Consider the following 20,891-nt stretch of genomic DNA (forward strand, 5'->3'; position numbering starts at 1 on the left):
AATTTGTGATTTGAATCGGGAGAGGATAATTACAATAGATTAGGAGTTTGATACATATCATCTCAATAAACCGGGAGGTTGAGAGGTGGGTGAGGGCTTGTTGATCTTTTGTGCTCTTGGGAGTTATAGGTTAGAAATTGACCGGGGACGGCAATTATGACCCGTAATCTACTGTTTTAGTCGTCCGGGAGGGGGCTAAAACTAGTGGGGAGATCGCCCTAGATAAGTAGGCCATATCAAGATTTATATTGATTTAGATTGAAGTTCATTACGATCCATCGAAATCTAGTCCCTAGGATAACTTTCATTCGAGTCATTCCCCAATTTATTAACTAAGTTTATCTTGTTGTTATTTTACTTTGCTTGCTTTAATTTAGCTTTGTTTAGTTATCAACACTTCTTGAACTTTGGTTGTCTAAATAGATTGAAAATAACTTATTAATAATATTTAGAAGTTTAAATTCACCAATCCTTGTGGAATACGACCTTGCTTCCCTATGTTGCAACTACACCGTATACTTGCGGCGTGGTGAAAATAATAGCGAACAATGACACATTTTTTTTTTTTTGTCTATCTCATTGATAATGGTTTGTTTCTAAAAATAAAATACATTTTCTCACAAAAGGTTGTGAATTTCACTATTTTATATCACTTTTATCTTTAATCACTGTTTTTTTAGTAACAATAAGTCATTACAAAATGAAACAAATAGAGTATCATAGTCATGTAAAGAAAATAGAATACGCGCGGCCTTTTAAATCGGTTACAATCCACATGTGCAGATTGAGAGGAAGAAAAATGAGATTAAGAGGAAGAAAAATTTAAAATGGAAACTGAAAAATGATTTTGGAATCCCATGCCTTCTTCGCTTTCTTTTAGCTCGGGTGATGAAAAAGCAAACAACCTATCGACCAACTTTTCCTTTTAGAAATGTTGTCTCAAGGCGACCACTTTTTTGCATATAATCCTAAATATTATCTCACCATCAATTAACTTTTCGATTTTCGAATTTTGCCAGTACGAAAAATTGACTACTGGTAAATACCAGAGAAAATTTACAGAATCGATTTTGGTTTTAGACCTAATTCACAACACAATGTATAATATGGAATTGCTAAAATTATGTAAATGAAATTAAGTTTACTTAGTTACATAAATATTTGGAATCCCGTGAAGCAGATAAAAAATTTGGTTTGAAACTTGGTTTTTGTATTTGAAGATTCGCGTACTCCAATTTCCAAACACTCCTCACATATACCCAAAAGAGAAAAGGACAAAAAAGGGAAAAAATGAAAAAAGTAATAAAGATGAATATACTCTCGCGCATACTCACACTTCCCTTCACCCCCTCTTCTTTTTAGCTCACTTCACTCAACCACTTCAGTCCTCACACCCCCCACCCCACCCCCCCTCCCCACCCTATCCTCTTCTCCTTCTTCAAAAGCACAAACTTACATAAATAATACAGTGAGACAAAATATGGACAGGCTGCACAAAATGCGTTTCCTCTTACTTTTCCTCCTGGTCCTCCACCTCCATCTCCGCCGCTGCTCCGCCGCGCGGATGCCGGAGTCCCGCGCCTTGCTCTCAATCAAAGCCGCCATCACCGACGACCCCCAATCCGCGCTGGAGTCGTGGAACCCTAACAACACCAACCACTGCACTTGGAAGGGGGTCACCTGCGACCGCTCCGGCCGCCACGTCATCGCCGTCGACATCTCCGAACTCAGCCTCACCGGCACCCTCTCCCCCGACATAGGCCACCTCCGCTTCCTCCTCAACTTCTCTGCCGGCGCCAACTCCATCTCCGGCCCTGTTCCTCCCTCGATATCCGACATTCCCAACCTTCGCTTCCTCAACCTCTCCAATAATATCTTCAACCTCTCCTTCCCCCCGCAGCTTTACCGCCTCCGCAATCTCGAGGTTCTCGACCTTTACAACAATAATATTACCGGCGAGTTCCCCAAGCAGGTGCACCTGCTCGCCAACCTACGCCATTTGCATCTCGGCGGGAATTTCTTCTCCGGAGAAATGCCCTCGGAATTCGGCACGTTTCAGCATCTCGAGTACCTGGCTGTTTCCGGCAACGAGCTCACCGGAGCGATACCGCCGGAGATCGGAAACCTGACGCAGCTGAAGGAACTTTACATTGGGTATTTCAACGTATTTACCGGCGGACTTCCTAAGGAGATTGGGAATTTATCGCAATTGGTGCGGTTTGACGCCGCTAGCTGCGGCCTTACAGGCGAGATTCCGCCCGAGATTGGGAAACTGCAGAATCTCGACACTCTTTTCCTCCAAGTGAACGGCCTTTCCGGTAGCCTGACGCCAGAGCTTGGCTACTTGAAAAGCTTGAAATCTATGGATCTGTCCAACAATGTGTTCACCGGTGAAATACCGCCGTCGTTTCAGCAGCTCAAAAACATAACTCTCTTAAATCTGTTCAGAAACAAGCTCACCGGCTCGATACCGGATTTCATCGGCGAGTTGCCGGAACTGCAGGTTTTGCAGTTGTGGGAGAATAATTTTACCGGCGTAATCCCGCAGAATTTAGGAAACAATGGAAAGCTTCAAGAGGTAGATGTCAGTTCCAACAAATTGACCGGAACTCTTCCCCCAAATCTGTGCAATGGGCATCAGCTGCACACCCTAATCACTCTGGGTAACTTCCTCTTCGGACCGATTCCTGAGTCACTCGGTCAGTGCGAGTCGCTGACTCGGATTCGGATGGGCGAAAACTATCTCAACGGTTCGATTCCGAAAGGATTACTGAGTTTGCCTAAGCTAACTCAAGTTGAGCTTCAAGACAACCTTCTCTCCGGTGCTTTTCCGGATACTGATGGATTGTCTGCCGGTCTGGGCCAAATCAGTCTCTCCAACAATCATCTCGCCGGCGATTTGCCGCCAAGCATCGGGAGTTTTGTTGGCGTTCAGAAGCTTTTGCTTGACGGCAACAAATTCTCTGGCAGGATTCCGGCCGAGATAGGGAAGTTGCAGCAGCTGTCAAAGATGGATTTCAGCCACAACGACTTCACGGGGCCCATTGCGCCTGAGATTAGCAAATGCAAGCTTCTGACATTCGTCGATCTCAGCCGGAATCAGCTGGCCGGCGAGATTCCCGTCGAGATTACTGGTATGAAGATCTTGAACTACTTGAATTTGTCAAAGAATCATTTGGTGGGTAGTATTCCCTCATCCATAGCCAGTATGCAGAGCTTAACTTCTGTTGATTTCTCTTATAACAACTTGTCTGGTTTGGTTCCTGGCACTGGTCAATTTAGCTATTTCAATTACACATCGTTTTTGGGAAACCCTAATCTATGCGGCCCCTATTTGGGGCCTTGCAAAGAGGGCCTTGCGAGTGGGGTTGCAAAGCCTCATGAAAAGGGGGCTCTCTCCCCTTCCATGAAGCTGCTGCTTGTGATCGGATTGCTTGTTTGTTCGATTGTTTTTGCTGTGGCTGCAATCGTTAAGGCCCGCTCATTGAAGAAGGCAAGTGAGGCTCGTGCGTGGAAGCTCACTGCCTTCCAGCGCCTGGATTTCACTTGCGATGATGTCTTGGACAGTCTTAAGGAGGACAATATCATTGGGAAAGGAGGTGCTGGCATTGTTTACAAAGGAGTCATGCCGAGTGGGGAGCTAGTCGCCGTGAAGAGGTTGCCGGCAATGAGCCGTGGATCTTCCCACGATCATGGCTTCAACGCCGAGATACAGACGCTTGGGAGGATCAGGCACAGGCACATTGTCAGGTTGTTGGGCTTTTGCTCCAATCACGAAACCAACCTTTTGGTCTACGAATACATGCCTAATGGAAGCTTGGGGGAGATGATTCATGGCAAGAAAGGGGGTCATCTGCATTGGGATACACGTTATAAGATTGCTGTGGAGTCTGCCAAGGGCCTTTGCTACCTTCACCACGATTGCTCCCCATTGATTGTGCATCGTGATGTTAAATCCAACAATATCCTCCTCGACTCCAACTTTGAAGCACATGTCGCTGATTTTGGCCTTGCCAAGTTCTTGCAGGACTCCGGGACTTCCGAATGCATGTCTGCCATTGCCGGTTCTTACGGATACATTGCTCCTGGTATGCAAATTATCAATTTTCATCATCTCATTTTATTTCTAGTTTATGTGAAGCTGGTTGTCTATTTTGTGCTTCTTGCATATGTTAATTTGTCAATTATGTTGAAAATGATCACATTTGTTGAGATTCATTCGAAAAGGTATAGAAGTTTGAATTATGTTGTCCCAAGTCACATGCTAGTTAGGTCCTCAGTGATGTCGAGATCAGTCTCTATCAAGCCATTGATGTTCAACCACCAATGGGAAATTAGGTGCAGTTGCACATCCATGAAATTTATTAGAAATTCTCTAGCTAGGTGACTAAAACTACATTGTTAGTAATCTTATTTGGTTGGTAAGTTTGTTGAATGAGTGGTTGTTTCGATTTTAGAATACGCATACACGCTGAAGGTGGACGAGAAGAGCGATGTATACAGCTTCGGGGTGGTGCTGCTGGAGCTGGTGAGCGGGAGGAAGCCGGTGGGGGAGTTTGGGGACGGCGTGGACATCGTGCAATGGGTGAGGAAGATGACTGATGGAAACAAGGAAGGAGTGCTCAAGATTCTTGATCCGAGGCTGCCCACTGTGCCCCTCCATGAGGTGATGCATGTCTTCTACGTCGCAATGCTCTGCGTCGAAGAGCAGGCCGTGGAGCGCCCCACCATGCGCGAGGTCGTTCAGATACTCACCGAGCTGCCCAAGCCACCGCCCTCTAAAGCCGGAGAATCTCCTCCCCCACCACCATCGGCATTGGACTCCCCCACCGCGCATCCGCCTCAATCACCCCCGCCGCCACCGGATCTTCTCAGCATCTGACGATGATGAGCCTGTTTCAATTGGGATGGACTAGCAGCAGCTATAGCTAGTTTTGTTTGGTGCCTTAGTTTCTCATTTTCCCTAATGCTTTTATTTTCTTTTTCTTTTTTGTTTTTATTTTTTGGGGGGGTGTTTACTGTTTAGTCTAACTTTGAATGTGTTTGTTATTGCTTTCGAAGTTTGTGTACAGCTGCAATGAGGGGCTCTTTTCGTGATGCTGTATAAGAAAATATTATAAATTAGAGGTCTGGTTTATTGGTGGATTGAAAAATGAGAAAATGGGGCCTTCATCTTCTTGAATATTGGAGTGTATAGAGTGTTGTGCAGTAGCTTTCAATTACCAAGAGAGTGGGGGTCCATTTGCATAAATATAAACAAATAAAATGAGTTGGAAATGTGGTGTGTGCCCTTGTGCCCAAGGGAAACAATAAACAACCCCCACCTTGTCTTTGACTGAACTACTCCAATTAATACTTTCAACTCTCTATTTTTTCACGCACCAAATCTCAATTGCATTTTTCTTCTTCTTCACAAATTCTATCGCCATGTGCTACATCATACTAATATGTAGTAAAATTATTCTGACATCATATCATAACACATTAATGCCATCCTTTTGTTTTTACAACATTAATGTCATGTCTATAAATACAGACAATACAAAGTCGTGGGCGCGAAATAAGAAAAATTATTAAACTCCTTGTACATTATTTTTACAGGTTGAGATATTATATTTACAATATTGGCTTCTAAGTTGCAACTTTCTTATGTAGTATATAATATAATAAAAAAACTTGTACATATCTTAATGATATTTATTTATTGGAGAGTATTATTTATCTTTTAGAGTCTAGTTTAGTTTATTTGGTGAATTGTCATGTCATGTCAAATATAAAGTTTTTTTTTTATATAAAAAATCAAATTGATGGAAGATCTGAATTCTACTATCTCCGTTCACAAAAATAGTTTGGGATGACACGAGTTTTGATAAAGAAATAGTTAGTATATTGTAAATGACAAAAATATTTCACTTAAAAAGTAGTGTTAATAATGATAATTAATTGAACTATAAATGGAAAAAAAATGTTTATTATGTGATTGAAAGTTTTTTAAGTTGAAAATAGATTAATTTTTGTAAACGCCCCAAAATAGTAAAAATTGACTATATTTTATGGACGGAGAGAGTATATTATTTCGAGTTCAAGTGACTAAATGGTGTTTTGCATCAAATTTTTTAAAAATTGAAACGTGATTTACTCTACTTCTTGTTAGTAAATTGAATATATCATTTTATTTTATCATGTTTTACATTTAATAATTCAACTTACCATGAGAAATCTTTTTCTTTGAGAGGACATAAATCTTAAAATGTATAATTCCGTCCACTTTCAACTTTCAGTAAGTGCCCTTTCGACACTTTGCACATATGGAGATAAATTAAGTTAAAGTGCATAAAGTAATCGTACTTAATTAGTGGAGTAAATGCCTTGAATAACACATTTACTAAGAATGTTATTGGAGATAAATAGTAAATTAGGAAGGAAAAACTGAAACTACAGTTGCAAACTATTCCAAAAAAATCAGATTTTGCAAATGATTATTTTGAACTAGGAGAGTAAATTTTTGCTTAAAACGCCATTTCCATAAAAATATTGTTTTTTTTTTACTATAAAAGTTTTTTTTTTCTTAAAACCTAAAGTGATCTCATAGAAATATAGAATCGAAGTTTTGAGATGATCTCACAAAAGAGTAAGACTGATAAATTGGATCCTGGTTATGTTATAAAGGAGTTTATATGTGAATATATGACAAAAAAAGGTAGCATATCTAAGACATTGGTTTTGATTCTAATTTTGTTTTATACTCAAAAACAGGTATAGAAATAAAATACTTTTTCTATTTTTTTAGAGGTCTTTTTTCTATTATGAACTACACATATAGGCATATTTCCTGTATTTGGGACAAAACTGTGAGGTGCTCATCTGATTTTGTTTTGTTTTCTTTAACATTTATTTTTACAATACGCAACAATGATGTTACACACTATCTAATAAAATATTATAAAATGATATACAGTATACAACATAAACGTTATAGGGTGAAAAGCTATATGTCCATTTTGAAAGACCGAAACCTAAAAAATATTCATTCTTTATAAAATATATAAATTATATTTACTTAAAATCTTTTTATTTTTATGTCGGGCATTAATATATTTTCAATTAATGCTTGAATACTGATGTTTGAATGTTCGATTCACAGTGATCGAGAAAGTTGGGAATTAATGCATTTTCTACGAATATTATAATACTGATACTCGATTATTCAATTCGTAGTATTCGAGCATGCTAAACATTAACATATGGGTTAATGGCCACAAAATACACTAACTTTGCTCGAATTTACATTTTACACATGACCTTTTATTTAGCACCATAATACATAAAATTTTGATTTAATTGAAACGTGCATACCACGTTGACCACTACATAAATCGTAGATGACGTGTGTCCCGGATTTGCATATATATGTATGTGTAAAATTCAAATTCAAGCAAAATTTGTGTATTTTGCTGCCATTAACCTTTAATATTTGAGAATGAATGCGAGAATGTCAGAACAAATTTTGTGATTCAAATAATATAAAATAATGAAATAAAGCTTCGAATGTATTAAATAATAATCTATTAAATAAGGGGAATTTTATATTAGTGATAATGCAGCATGCAAAACCAAAAATATGAAACATCGCATCAAAGTTATCCATATCGGGCAAGGTTGCAACTTGTATTTAAAATTTATACTACATTTTAGCATTTGAAATGCTCTAATCATCTAATCGCAGTACCACTGTATGTAAGGTGCGTATTTTTTATTTAACCGAACTTATAAAGACCAAAATCTCCCTGCTTCTTGGGGCTACAATAATATTTGAATATCTTTGTTGGGTCATCAAATTGGCTATTGTCAAAAAAGTTAAAACCAGAAAAAGAATTTGAGTACAAGAATGAATTGGGGCCTACAAGCTCGACGTAACAAGGGGAGACAGGAAAGAGTGACAACCACTTTGTGGTACATTATTAGGGAATGGATCCCCTGCTGTGCACAGCATCATGCTGTGCACAAAAACAAGAACAAAATAAATACATAACTTAAAAAAAATACAAAAAAGAAAATAAATACATAACTCATTTACCTTGTTTTTGTGCACAGCATGATGCTGTGCACAGCAGGGGATCCATTCCCACATTATTAACCTATTTGTCATGCTACATATGTTTAAATTAAATAAATTATATAACACCAAATTAATCAAGTTGTTTGATGAAGGCTTAACTAATTAGAAAGCGACACTATCACAAGATAGTTACTACTTAAACAATTGTTTAAATTGCACTAATTGATCTATGATGGGAAGCCCGCTCACGTACTATTATTAGGACCGTTTTGCCCCACGTGTAATTTTGATCATCATCTGTGTTCCTTTTACTGAAATATGGTAATGATAATTCAACTATATATTCATATTTTAATAAGTTATTTTAGTATTTATAATTGTTATATTTTAATAATTATTAATTTATAATATTAACAAGACATATATATATATATATATAAATGAATTCTCAAAAAATTATTCCACCCGTTCCAATCCAATAGGCCACAAGGCCTAAATACGAATATTAAGAAATAAATAATTTATAATATAAAAATAACTTTTTGAGGGTATATTTGTCAAAAAAGTAGAATAGAGAATGAAAGTAATTTTTTTAAGTGAAAAGAAAGATAATTATTTTGTGGATCACAACGATATTTGGGTAAATAATGAGTTGAGTGAGGTGTTTATTATGTATTGATTTTCCATTTCACGAAGTGTCTATTGAATTGAAACGTCCAAATAAATAAATGTGGCTTATTAAATTGGGACAAGGGAGTATTATTTTATTACTCTCTATGTCCCTCATATTTATGCATACATTTCCTTTTTGGTACGTTCCTCAAATTTATGCACAATTTATTTTTGGACACTAATCTACATATAATTTTCATAATTTTACCATTGTAACTTACATTATTTACCCGCAATCTACTTAACAATATTCTCAATGTGTGACACTTTATCCACAATCAATACTCCAAACAAGTTTTTATTAAAACTCGTACCGTGATCAACTATACATATTTATGGGGGACGAGAGAAGTATTATATTAAAATTGATGATCTTTTGAACTGGACCAAGTTTGGGCCAGAGAAATTTATTAATTTATTAAATATTATTTTAAAGAGATTTTATTATAGTTAAAAAATGTAATAGACCAAATTACTAATTAAAAAACTAAATAAAATTGTAACGCTCGGGGTAGAAGAAATGAGTGATTATCAGTTCATAAGGTACAAACAAAGAGAGGCTCATGTTAATGCTCAAAGCGGAGGGATACATGAATGAACATAAACATACCAGAAAGAGAGAGAGAGAGAGAGAGAGAGAGCTACGCAGGTATTAGACTGCATATTCGAGGAGAGCTTAAATAATTTAATCGGTGCTACTCTTACCAACAAGATGCATTTTCTTTTCTAGTGATCACGTGAAAGAAATTCAAGGTTAAGCGTGTTTGGCTTGGAGCAATTCCATAATAGACAACCCTCTAGAAAAGACTCGTGTTGATTTGTGGGGACGATCGTCAAATGTCAAGTTTAGAGCCGTCGTCGGGACATTGCAATAATAAATTGAGTTAATGGTGCGAAATGTCTTTTTGGTATAGTGGAAACCAATAGTTGTCCACCAACTTAATAGTAATAAATTTTAACCAACTTTGTGTTAAAAAGATGAAAATACCCTTATTTACCCTTCAACTTTACATTAGAGCATTTGCTCTCTCTTATCTTAATGTTACGTTCTTTCTTCATTTTTTTCCTCTCTTTTCCTCTAGATCTTCGGTTCTCTCTCTTTCCTTTTATTCAAACGCAACTCTCTCTCTCTCTCTGTATATGTATTACTTTTTTCATCTCAATTATTTTTCCGACGACCGCATGGATGATTTTCTTTGGTAAAGGCGATATTCATTTTTTCACGTGTTTATTTTGCCTATGTCATCTTCTCTGTAATTATTTCTCCCGTCATCGTCTCTATTTAAATCTGGAGACGTGAGTTCCTCTGTTATTTTATCTGAATATATTTTTTTGCTTATGTTTTTCATTCAAATACTTGTTACTCGGTAGTTTTTTGTGTTTCTTTATTAAAATATTATTTTTCATATTTAGTCGTGATATATTGTTTGACTATATTTTGAATACTTATTTTTTAACTGTAATTGAGATTTGGTACAAAGGGAGTTATTCGTATCAGTCCTAACACGCATTATTCTGACACGTTATTCGATCCTGCGCTTAATATGAATGATTACAATTTTTGCTTTTTTCAAATAAAATAACTTTAATTATACGTGTAGCGTACGTGTTTTCAACTAGTTATAAAAAATACAAATGTTAAATGCACGGCATTTTGTGTAATGAAAAATGAATATTTTAATTTTAAATTTTCTCTGTTCTAACTAAAGTAAACAGTAATAACATGTAATTTAAGCTTAAAATTTATCAAAAAACAAAAACATTTCACATTCAACTAGTGTATTACCCGTCGAATTTCGACGGGTACATATTTTCTTGTAATTTATATATTTTATGTTATTCTTATGATAATTATATAAAATATTTTTTTATGTAAATTATTTATAAAATTAATTAAATTAAATTAAATTAGTAATACATTTTAAATTATATTAATCTCAACAACTTTTAGCAATTAAATTATTAGATTTGGCTCTGGCTCTGACTCTAATGACTTAGCTCTGACTCTGGATCTGGCGACTTGGCTCTGGCTCTGACTTTAATGACTTAGTTCTGGCATCTCTGCTCTGGCAACTTGGCTCTGGCCCTCTGCTCTGGCAACTCTGCTCTGGAAGCTTTGCTCTGGCAACTCTGCTCTGGTTAGCTTTGGCTCTGGCTAGCTCTGACTCTGGCATCTCTGCTCTGGCATCTCTGCTCTTGCAACTTGGCTCTGGCCCTCTGCTCTGGAAGCTCTGCTTTGGTTAGCTATGCTCTGGCAGCTCTGCTCTGAAAGCTCTGCTCTGAAAGCTCTGCTCTGACAACTCTGCTCTGGAAGCTTTGCTCTGGCAACTCTACTCTGGTAAGCTCTGCTCTGGACTTTTCCCTCTGCCTATTTCCCTCTGTAAATTATTTATATAATTAATTAAATTAAATTAAATTAGTAATACATTTTAAATTATATTAATCTCAACAACTTTTAGCAATTAAATTATTAATTTTGTTGAAATCATAAAAATACCCATTAGTTTTCATATGAAATTTTATAAAAAGTTGACGCGTAAGAAAAAAAAGAGTAGAAATACATATAAATTTGACATAGGTATGATGGAGGATTGATTTATTGCATTTGTTGTTACAAGATTTATTAATTTTGTTCAATTTTTTTTTTTATTTTGCCTTTTGACCATAATTTTATATGGAGTTTGAAAAATCATAATTGAATTGTGAGTATCATATAATTCCGAACTTCTAGAAGCATAACTAATTATGAAAATAATCTCGCCTGGTATTTAAAAGACCATAACTGATTTATCGAACATCTTATCATTTGGAGTTTTAAGACCAACCAAGTTATGGGCATCATCTCGTCGCAAACTTGACAGATCACCTCTAACTTCTGAGCATCATCTTGTCTGAAACTTGAAAGAGAATCATCTCGTCTAAAACTTGAAAGAGCATCATCTCGTCTGGAGTTTTGAGCATCATCTCATCTAGAGTTTGAGAGAGCATCATCAAATATGAAATTATATTAAACCATGACTCCAATTGTCAACTATCTAACAAACATAACTAACACTTTAGATATTTTATTTATATATGTAATTTTATTAGTTCAAACTCTAGAGAGAAAGGAAAGAGAAGAGTTCTTAAAGCAGTAAAAGAGAGAGCGTGTGCTTTATTTCATCATCGTATGTATTTATAGACATTACAGTCGGGGTAAAGTAGTAAATTCGTCTGGTCATCTATTCCGCATGCTCGCCATTAAACTAATTAAGGCTATTATTAGATTATAACTTGTCAGGTCGTTGTCCCCTAATTACAGAGCTGGATTATGTCCTCATCATCCCGCTCTGTCTAGTAGCTCTGGATTTCCTTCCTTGGGGCAAACTTCTACTCTTTGGCGCCGCTCTGCTCAGTAGCTCCGCCTTCTGGCGAATTATCTCTGGCGTGTGGCTTCGCGCTCTGGCTCCAATAGCTTAGCTCTGACTCTGGATCTGGCGATTTGGCTCTGGCTCTGACTCTAATGACTTAGCTCTGACTCTGGATCTGGCGACTTGGCTCTGGCTCTGACTTTAATGACTTAGCTCTGGCATCTCTGCTCTGGCAACTTGGCTCTGGCCCTCTGCTCTGGTTGGCTCTGGCTCTGGCAGCTCTGCTCTAAAAGCTTTGCTCTGGCAACTCTGGTTAGCTCTGCTCTAGTTAGCTCTGGCTCTGGCAGCTCTGCTCTGGTTAGCTCTGGCTCTGGCAGCTCTGCTCTAGCATCTCTGCTCTGGCAACTTGGCTCTAGCCCTCTGCTCTGGAAGCTCTAGCTCTGGCTGATATGCTCTGGAAGCTTTGCTCTGGCAACTCTGAGAGAGCATCATCAAATATGAAATTATATTAATCCATGACTCCAATTGTCAACTATCTAACAAACATAACTCTAACAATTTAAATATTTTATTTATATATGTAATTTTATTAGTTCAAACTCTAGAGAGAAAGGCTTTTCTTAAAGCAGTAAAAGAGAGAGCGTGTGCTTTATTTCATCATCGTATGTATTTATAGGCATTACAGTCGGGGCAAAATAGTAAATTCGTCTAGTCATAGCCTTTCTTAAAGCAGTAAAAGAGAGAGCGTGTGCTTTATTTCATCATCGTATGTATTTATAGGCATTACAGTCGGGGTAAAGTAGTAAATTTGTCTGGTCATCTATTCCGCATGCTCGCCATTAAACTAATTAAGGCTATTATTAGATTATAACTTGTCAGGTCGTTGTCCCCTAATTACAGAGCTAGATTCTGTCCTCATCATCCCGCTCTGTCTAGTAGCTCTGAATTTCCTTCCTTGGGGCAGACTTCTACTCTTTGGCGCCGCTCTGCTAAGTAGCTTCGCCTTATGGTGAATTGTCTCTGGCGTGTGGCTTCGCGCTCTGGCTCCAATAGCTTAGCTCTGACTCTGGATCTGGCGATTTGGCTATGGCTCTGACTCTAATGACTTAGCTCTGACTCTGGATCTGACGACTTGGCTCTAGCTCTGACTTTAATGACTTAGCTCTGGCATCTTTGCTCTGGCATCTTTGCTCTGGCAACTTGGCTCTGGCCCTCTGCTCTGGAAGCTCTGCTCTGGCATCTATGCTCTGGCAGATCTGCTCTGAAAGCTTTGCTCTGGCAACTCTGGTTAGCTCTGGCTCTGTCAACTCTGCTCTGGTTAGCTCTGGCTCTGGCAGCTCTGCTCTGGCTTTGTCAGCTCTGCTCTGGCATCTCTGCTCTGGCAACTTGGCTCTGGCCCTCTGCTCTGGAAGCTCTGCTCTGGTTAGCTCTGGCTCTGACAGCTCTGCCCTGGCTAGCTCTGGCTCTGGCAGCTCTGCTCTGGAAGCTCTGCTCTGGCATCTCTGCTCTGGCAACTTGGCTCTGGCCCTCTGCTCTGGAAGCTCTGCTCTGGTTAGCTCTGGCTCTGGCAGATCTGCTCTGGAAGCTTTGCTGTGGCAACTCTGCTCTGGTTAGCTCTGCTCTGGACTTTTCCCTCTGCCTATTTCTCACAGCTAAAAATCTAGGTTATAAGTTTCCATTGTTAAAATTCTTTCCAAAATTTGTTCTTTCTAAAATAATAATCATTCTATATTTAAAATAGTGAAACGCGTTACTCCCTCCGTCCCAATAAAAGTGGCCACATTTCCTTTTTGGGTGTCCCATTAAAAGTGGCTACTTTCTAAAAATGGCAAAAGTTTACTTTAATTAAGTCAACAATTACTCACTAATTTGGTCAACAATTGTAGGCCACTTTCTAAAAATGTCAAAATTACTCACTAATTTGGTCAACAATTGTAGGCCACTTTCTAAAAATTACTCACTAATTTTGGTGGGTCACACTCAATTAAAACATAACAATCCCCTTCTTAATCTCCGTGCCCAAAAAAAAGTGGCCACTTTTATTGGGACGGAGGGAGTATTAAATTAGGAAACTAATTTAATACTTACCATAGGTGTGTAGGAAGAATCACGGCAGATCCGAAAATGGAGGTATCAAAACAGAGAAGTCGTCGGTGGGGTTGGGGGTCGACGGTACGGTGGACGAACTCCAGGGCTCAGCGGTGACTCGGCGGCGGACAAACCGCAAGCTCAGCGGCGACTATTTCGCCGGAGTCTAAAAGAAGGAACGACAATAGGTTATAGGAAAAAGAAATCTTAGGGCTCTTATATTAATTGCTTTGAATGGAGAATTCTCATGGGTTTAAGAAGTGGAAACAGAATCGAACTAATTAAGGAATGGAAGAGGGAGTCAGAGATGAGGCGGAGCAACGGCGCCCTTAGGACGGCGGCGACGCCGGAATTTAGAGGGAGAGAGAGGCGGGCAGTTTAAAAGTGAGGAAGAGGGAGGCGTGAGGAAGAGGGAGGCGTGACTTTTGTTTTAAAAGTGAGAATGAGAATATATAGATTGGATTTTCAAATGCCACGTTAGAGATTGAGATTGAAAAGAAAGAATTTGAGGTCTGTCACTTAGGCTAAGGCCTAATTGTATTATAGAATAGATAATATGTATATTTTTTCACGTTTTGATGCCCGATATTTTTGGGAAATAGTATATTTCTGGGTATCAAAATGACGTCGACATCTTGCTCAAGTGGATAACATATTTTCACATAATTTATAAAAGAAATTGAAATATTCACGTTGAATTTGAGATTTCTACATCAAAATTTACTGCTTGAAAATATAGGTTCGAACTATATTTGAAACTCGCCCCAAAAATAAGGCTAGTTTGACTATATTTTAAAGCTTAGACTATTTTGGCAACTCATTTTAAAATTAATCAAGGATAAATCTATACGGATCAAATTGATCCGGATCAATAGGAGTAAAAAAGTCAAAAAAAAATTACTGAAAATGTGTTTTACCTTAAATGTCCCTTATAAAAGTTTATTATTTTAGAATACTAAATTTAATATATTGTGAATATAAAGTGAATGTCTTTTCATTTTTCTAGGCCATAAATTAAATTCATGAACATAAAATTAAATGTTTAATCTCCTTAAATCTATGCACTTAAATGAATTCATTGAACATATATAGGATACATAATGCGTTGCTATGTAAAAAATGAACATTTCATTTTTTTTATAAAAAATTAAACATTTCATTTCATTGAAGCCATACATAATTTGTAGCATTTTTTATTTAAGAAAATAATTAGTTTGGTACGTATAAATAACTTGTTTTTAATATCTTTTTATGTTTTATTTGACATTTTTGTTTTTGTAACATTTTTTTATTTAAACACCCCTAATCACTATAAAACGTATTTCAATTTAAAATTTTTAATATTTATATATTATTATGATGATGATATCGGATAATATATCTAAATTAAAATTCTTTACATAAATCATTACTGAGTTATGTATTTATCAAGTATTGTGTACTTTTCAACATCATCTTGATTTTATTATTTTCCATGAGATCATAATTATTCGAAACACAACCAACAATATAAAAAGTCATAAAATGTAATATAATTTAGGATTGCATATATGTATATGTATATCACATAATACTTAATAAAATTTGAATATTTTCTACAAGTAATTTTTTTTAATATGACAAAAAATTTGTGTGCGATTGAGCCTATTGTAATCTCCAATGAAATCATGAATAATTACGAAGAATTTGAGTTTACTAATTTTAATGTGTGTGAGATTGAGCCTATCGTAGATCTTGATGATCTAACGGGTGAAAATAGTTTCTATTTTATATTCTAAAAGGTATTTTTATTTTAGTCCACCCATATATATATATATATATATATATATATATATATATATATATATATATATATATATATCTTGATGGTCTAAGGGCTGAAAATTATTCTTATTTTATATCTTAAGAAGTGTACTTATTTCAGTCATCCCCTACACACACACACACACACACACACACACACACACACACATATATATATATATGACTCAACCACTTACATAAATAGTAACATATTGCCTAAGTTTATAATATTATGAAAATTTATATTGGTAATATATATGATTAAAATAGACTTTAAATGAAATAATAACATATTTTTATATTAAATGATCACACATATTCAGTAAATGTAAATAAAATATTTAGTAAGTATATGTATTAGAGATTTAACAAATGGTGGTGATAATGATTGTTATGCATCTATCGATCTCCTTTAGTGCACATTGGTAGGGGTGAGCAAAACCGGACCAAAACCGACGGACCGGACCGAACCGATCAGTTTTTTTGGTTCGTGTCGGTTTTGGTCCATGTATTGGTCCGGTCCGATCCTATTTTCTTGGACCGAAAGTATTTCGGTTCGGTCCCGGTCCTGGGGAGGCTAAAACCGACGAAAACTGGACCGAACCGAATATATATATTTTTAATATATATTTAATATTTTTATTAATATTATTAATATTTTTATTAATATTATTAATATTTTTATTAATTTCTAATATTTTTATTAATATAATATTTTTATTAATTTCTAATATTTTTATTAATTTTTAATATTTTAAAAATGGTCGGTTTTGGACCGAACTGGATCGAGAACCGATGGCGGTTTCGGTCCGATTTCGGTTCGGTTCTAGGATTTCAGTTGGTCCGGTTCGGTCCAAAAAATATTAAAAATTCGGTCCTCGGTTTCGTCGGTTCGGTCCGGACCGACTGCTCACCCCTACACATTGGCATTGCTTAATGCATCTAAAGTTTCAATAATAGACATCATTTCAAACATTTACCCGTCCTATTCTAACAACATCTGCGATCATTTTTATTTTGATAGAACGAGCAATAATTGTTCCTACCCGTTTCTTGTATAACATAAAATTTTAACATCCATATAATATTAATAAATAATTTAAATATAAAAATACTTTAAAATAATATTTATTGTTAAAAGAATATTGTCTCTCGTGCATCGCACGGGAGCAAAAAATCGTATGATAAAAAAACGCAATTCAATTGATAAAATGGTTCCTATCTTACTTCAATTCATGATCGAATAATATGGTTCCTATCTTACTTCAATTGACACTTGATTAGATTTTAAAAAATTAAAAAATTTAGAAATTAATTATTTTTAAATAAAGTATATTATATTTTCGACAAATTGTATTAATAAAAAAATATAAAACTAAGACAATCACTATATATATTTGTTCTTTAAAAAAATTGTATATAAATGATAATGAAACGCAGTTCAATTGATAAGACGCTTCTCAAACAATCTTAAAGTCAGTGGATTGACTCATGTGTGCATATGTTTTTGAAATTTTAAAAAATTTATATATGCAAGGACGATGTACGAAATCGTAAACCCTCTACCCTTGATAAAATATTGAACTCTTTGTTTATAGTTAATAAATATTAAAAATTATGAATTAATTATATTTAATAAAGTATAGTTTATTTTCATGAAGTTACGATACTAAAAACTACCAAAGTAATACAATCACTGTAGTTAAGTCATTTTTTCGTATATATTAAGAAATAACTTTTTAATGCATTAATATATCCACAAAAAAGTATCAAAAATACACAGTACATTTTTAAATTATGTTGGCGATCACTAAAGCTAAGTTGTTATTCATATATATTAGTGAGCAAGAAAAATATATACTTCAATTGTAGCAATTGGACAAGAGGTGACAATTTGATTTACATGTATTTATTTTTATTTAATAAAATTTTCGACTCTTTATTTTTAGTTAATAAATATAAAAATTTAGAAATTAATTATATTTAATACAATATAATTTATTTTCGACAAATCAAGATAATTATAAAAAAAAATTATGAAATTGTTTATCTTTATCAATCAAATGCCAACGAAAAACTTTAGCTTAAAATGCATTCATTGAATTGAGTCTTTACATTTTTCCATCCTAAATTTATAAATTAATTATATTTAATACAATATAATTTATGAATTATGTGTATATTTAAATCACTTTACATATTATATTTAAATCACTTTACATATTATATTTTCGACCAATTGACATCTATGTTTTTATGTTTTGTTTGATATTTTTGTGTTTGTAATATTTTTTTATTTAAATAAAGGGTGTGTTTACAAAAAAGAAAAGCATACATAACGAAAATAAAAGTAAAGAAACACTTATGGAAAATAAAAGTATAGAAAACCATGTTAACAACAACAACAAAAAAATCGTCAAGATTTATGCATGATCGAGTAATTAAATAGATTCATGTTTGTTTACAAAATATATTATAAGTTAGTCAAACTTCTCATTGAAAATACAAAAGTATTTATTGAAAATAATGTTCCCAATAATATATATACATATTTAATTAATATATTAAAATTATAAAATGATAAATACATAAAGGGTAAATATGTCTTTTTATGTTGAACATTAATTAATTTTTGGATTTGATCTGGATCAAATTGATCCAAATAGCAAGGTCCATTAATCAATAAATTATACTTCCTCCGTAGCTGAAATATTTTTCTTTATTTCCATCATCTTCCTAGTCAATTATTAAAAACAATTCCACTAATTCTCACATATTTACATTAATTGCTACATATAAACTCACAGCTTCTCGTTTTTTTTAGAATATACAATTTTTCATTTTAATTGGTCCAGTAGTCACTATCGTCACTTTAATTTGTGAAATTCATTCATCACTCATTAAATGCACAATTAATTTCTATTAAAATTCGTATCGCCTTATTTTAGGAACATGTTTTAGGGACGATGGGAATAATTAGTTCTAAAATTTATCTATAAATAAAATAATTATTTGAGGATGAATTTACATGTCTGGATAGGGCATGATTTATATATAAAAAAGGGGTTATGGCAAAAAAATACATAAACTTAGAAAAAAAATGTATTTTTCACTTGAACTTTCAATTAAGCCAAAAAAATACTTGAATTTATATTTTTATTGAAATTTTCACATAAGTTTGACTTTCAACGAAATTAGAGCTTAATTGACAGTCGAAATTAAGTCAATTATATTACCTTTTGCCTTTTTAGACCCCCGAGCTTCTAAATACTCTTTATCATCAGAAGTTAGATCAACATCTGGTGAACTTTCGACTATCAACTAAGCTCTAATCTCGCCAAAAGTCAAATTCAGGTGAAAATTGCAATAAAAATATAAATTCATGTATTTTTTTGATTTAATTGAAAGTTGAAGCGAAAATTACAATTTTTTCCAAACTTCGTACTCCCTCCGTCCGCAATATCGTTTCCACATTTGCCATTTCGGTCCGTCCGCGATATCGTTTCCACTTCCATTTATAGAAGTAGGGTCCACAAACTTCCACTCACAACAATTGTGGGACCCAAACTCCACTCACTACATATCCACTACAATCCACCACTTTTCTTAAAACCCGTGCCGTTCACAATGTGGAAACGATATTGCGGACGGAGGGAGTATATTTTTTAGCCATAAACCCTTAAAAAAGGATCAATAATGATTTCATCAGAAGGCGCGTGATTTGACAAGGCTTTGTATGGTGAGTTTTCAGCGCAAGAACCGTTGGATGTATAGTGTGTGGAAGCGTTGGTCGATTGATGGATGCTTCGTACTTTAATTTTGCCTTGTCGACTTTTAGTAAAATTTACTTACTACGCTGCATATCTAATCATTCAAACTCATCTCTCAATTAATGAAGTTGAATTGCAGGTGGTTTGGTTTCTATCATTTCCAAATTTAATGCGTCAAAATTGCATTGCAGCAAATGGGAATATTTGCCCTCTTTATCAGGCAACCTCATACATGGAGGATAATGTATTGCTTCTTCCAACTTGTAAACCAAAAACCCACATTCCCCTTATCTACTGTTAATCATTACTTCCCTCTGTCCATGAAAAAGAGTCTTACTTACCCCATTTTTTTGTCCATGAAAAATAGTCTCATTTAACTTTTTGAACCATCATATCATACATTTTCTCTTACATTTAACTATAAATTGTACTTTTATTCCACTTTTTAACTAAAAATGTACTTTTATTCTACTCCCTCCGTCCACCAATTCAAGGCCTACTTGTCTTTTTGGTCCGTCCACAAAAACAAGGCCTACCTATTTTTGGTAAGTTTTTATTCATTATTTAATCAAAAAAGTCAAAGATTCTTTACAAAAAAGTGGGACATTTTCTCCACTCAACTAATAAAAATACACTTTTTCTTAAAAAGTGGGACCCTTTCTCCACTCAACTAATAAAAATACACTTTTTCTTAAAACCCGTGTTTTTTCATATAGGCCTTTAATTGGTGGACGGATGGAGTACTTTTTTGTACTAATAATACCCCTAGAAATTATACATTTATCTCACTTACACCTATTTTAACAAATTTCTTAAAACCCGAGCCGAACCCCAAATGAGACTCTTTTTCATGGACGGATGGAGTATAATTTATTAAAACTACTCAAATTTAAAATTGCACTTTCGTTTTCACCCAAATATGCATCAACTTCTGCTTCATTAAGGGCATCCACTATGGTGCTACCCATAGTGGATGCCACATGTGTGCCACCTCATCTACTACCTCCTTTTTCAACTACCCCATATTTTCTCCACTATAGCACTACCTCACTTTAACTATTCATGGACCCCACTATTATTATATTTTACCAAACCTCAATATATTTGTGTATTTAATTTTGTATTATATTTTGTTTTAATAAAATTAAT

At 34.9% G+C, this 20,891-nt stretch overlaps 2 protein-coding genes across 3 annotated transcripts; both read left to right on the plus strand.

Moving 5' to 3' along the window:
• The first annotated feature begins 1,249 nt into the window (after positions 1-1,249).
• LOC131001795 (leucine-rich repeat receptor-like serine/threonine-protein kinase BAM1) lies at positions 1,250-5,182 on the plus strand. Its single transcript, XM_057928388.1, has 2 exons — positions 1,250-4,088; positions 4,458-5,182. The coding sequence occupies exons 1-2, from the start codon at positions 1,481-1,483 to the stop codon at positions 4,880-4,882; spliced, it is 3,033 nt and encodes a 1,010-aa protein (XP_057784371.1). The 5' UTR covers positions 1,250-1,480; the 3' UTR covers positions 4,883-5,182.
• Positions 5,183-9,765: 4,583 nt separating this feature from the next.
• On the plus strand, positions 9,766-20,680 carry LOC131001796 (uncharacterized). Of its 2 annotated transcripts, none has more exons than XR_009094035.1 (2): positions 9,766-11,069; positions 19,882-20,680. XR_009094035.1 is itself a non-coding variant. In XM_057928389.1 (2 exons), the coding sequence occupies exon 2, from the start codon at positions 13,324-13,326 to the stop codon at positions 13,693-13,695; it is 372 nt and encodes a 123-aa protein (XP_057784372.1). In that variant the 5' UTR covers positions 9,766-11,069; positions 11,997-13,323; the 3' UTR covers positions 13,696-13,822. The 2 variants fall into 2 exon arrangements, 1 of the variants encoding a protein (XP_057784372.1); XM_057928389.1 differs by lacking the exon at positions 19,882-20,680 and adding an exon at positions 11,997-13,822.
• The last annotated feature ends 211 nt before the right edge of the window (positions 20,681-20,891 follow it).

Source organism: Salvia miltiorrhiza, chromosome 8, assembly GCF_028751815.1.
Source record: "Salvia miltiorrhiza cultivar Shanhuang (shh) chromosome 8, IMPLAD_Smil_shh, whole genome shotgun sequence".
NCBI classification, from domain to species: domain Eukaryota; kingdom Viridiplantae; phylum Streptophyta; class Magnoliopsida; order Lamiales; family Lamiaceae; genus Salvia; species Salvia miltiorrhiza.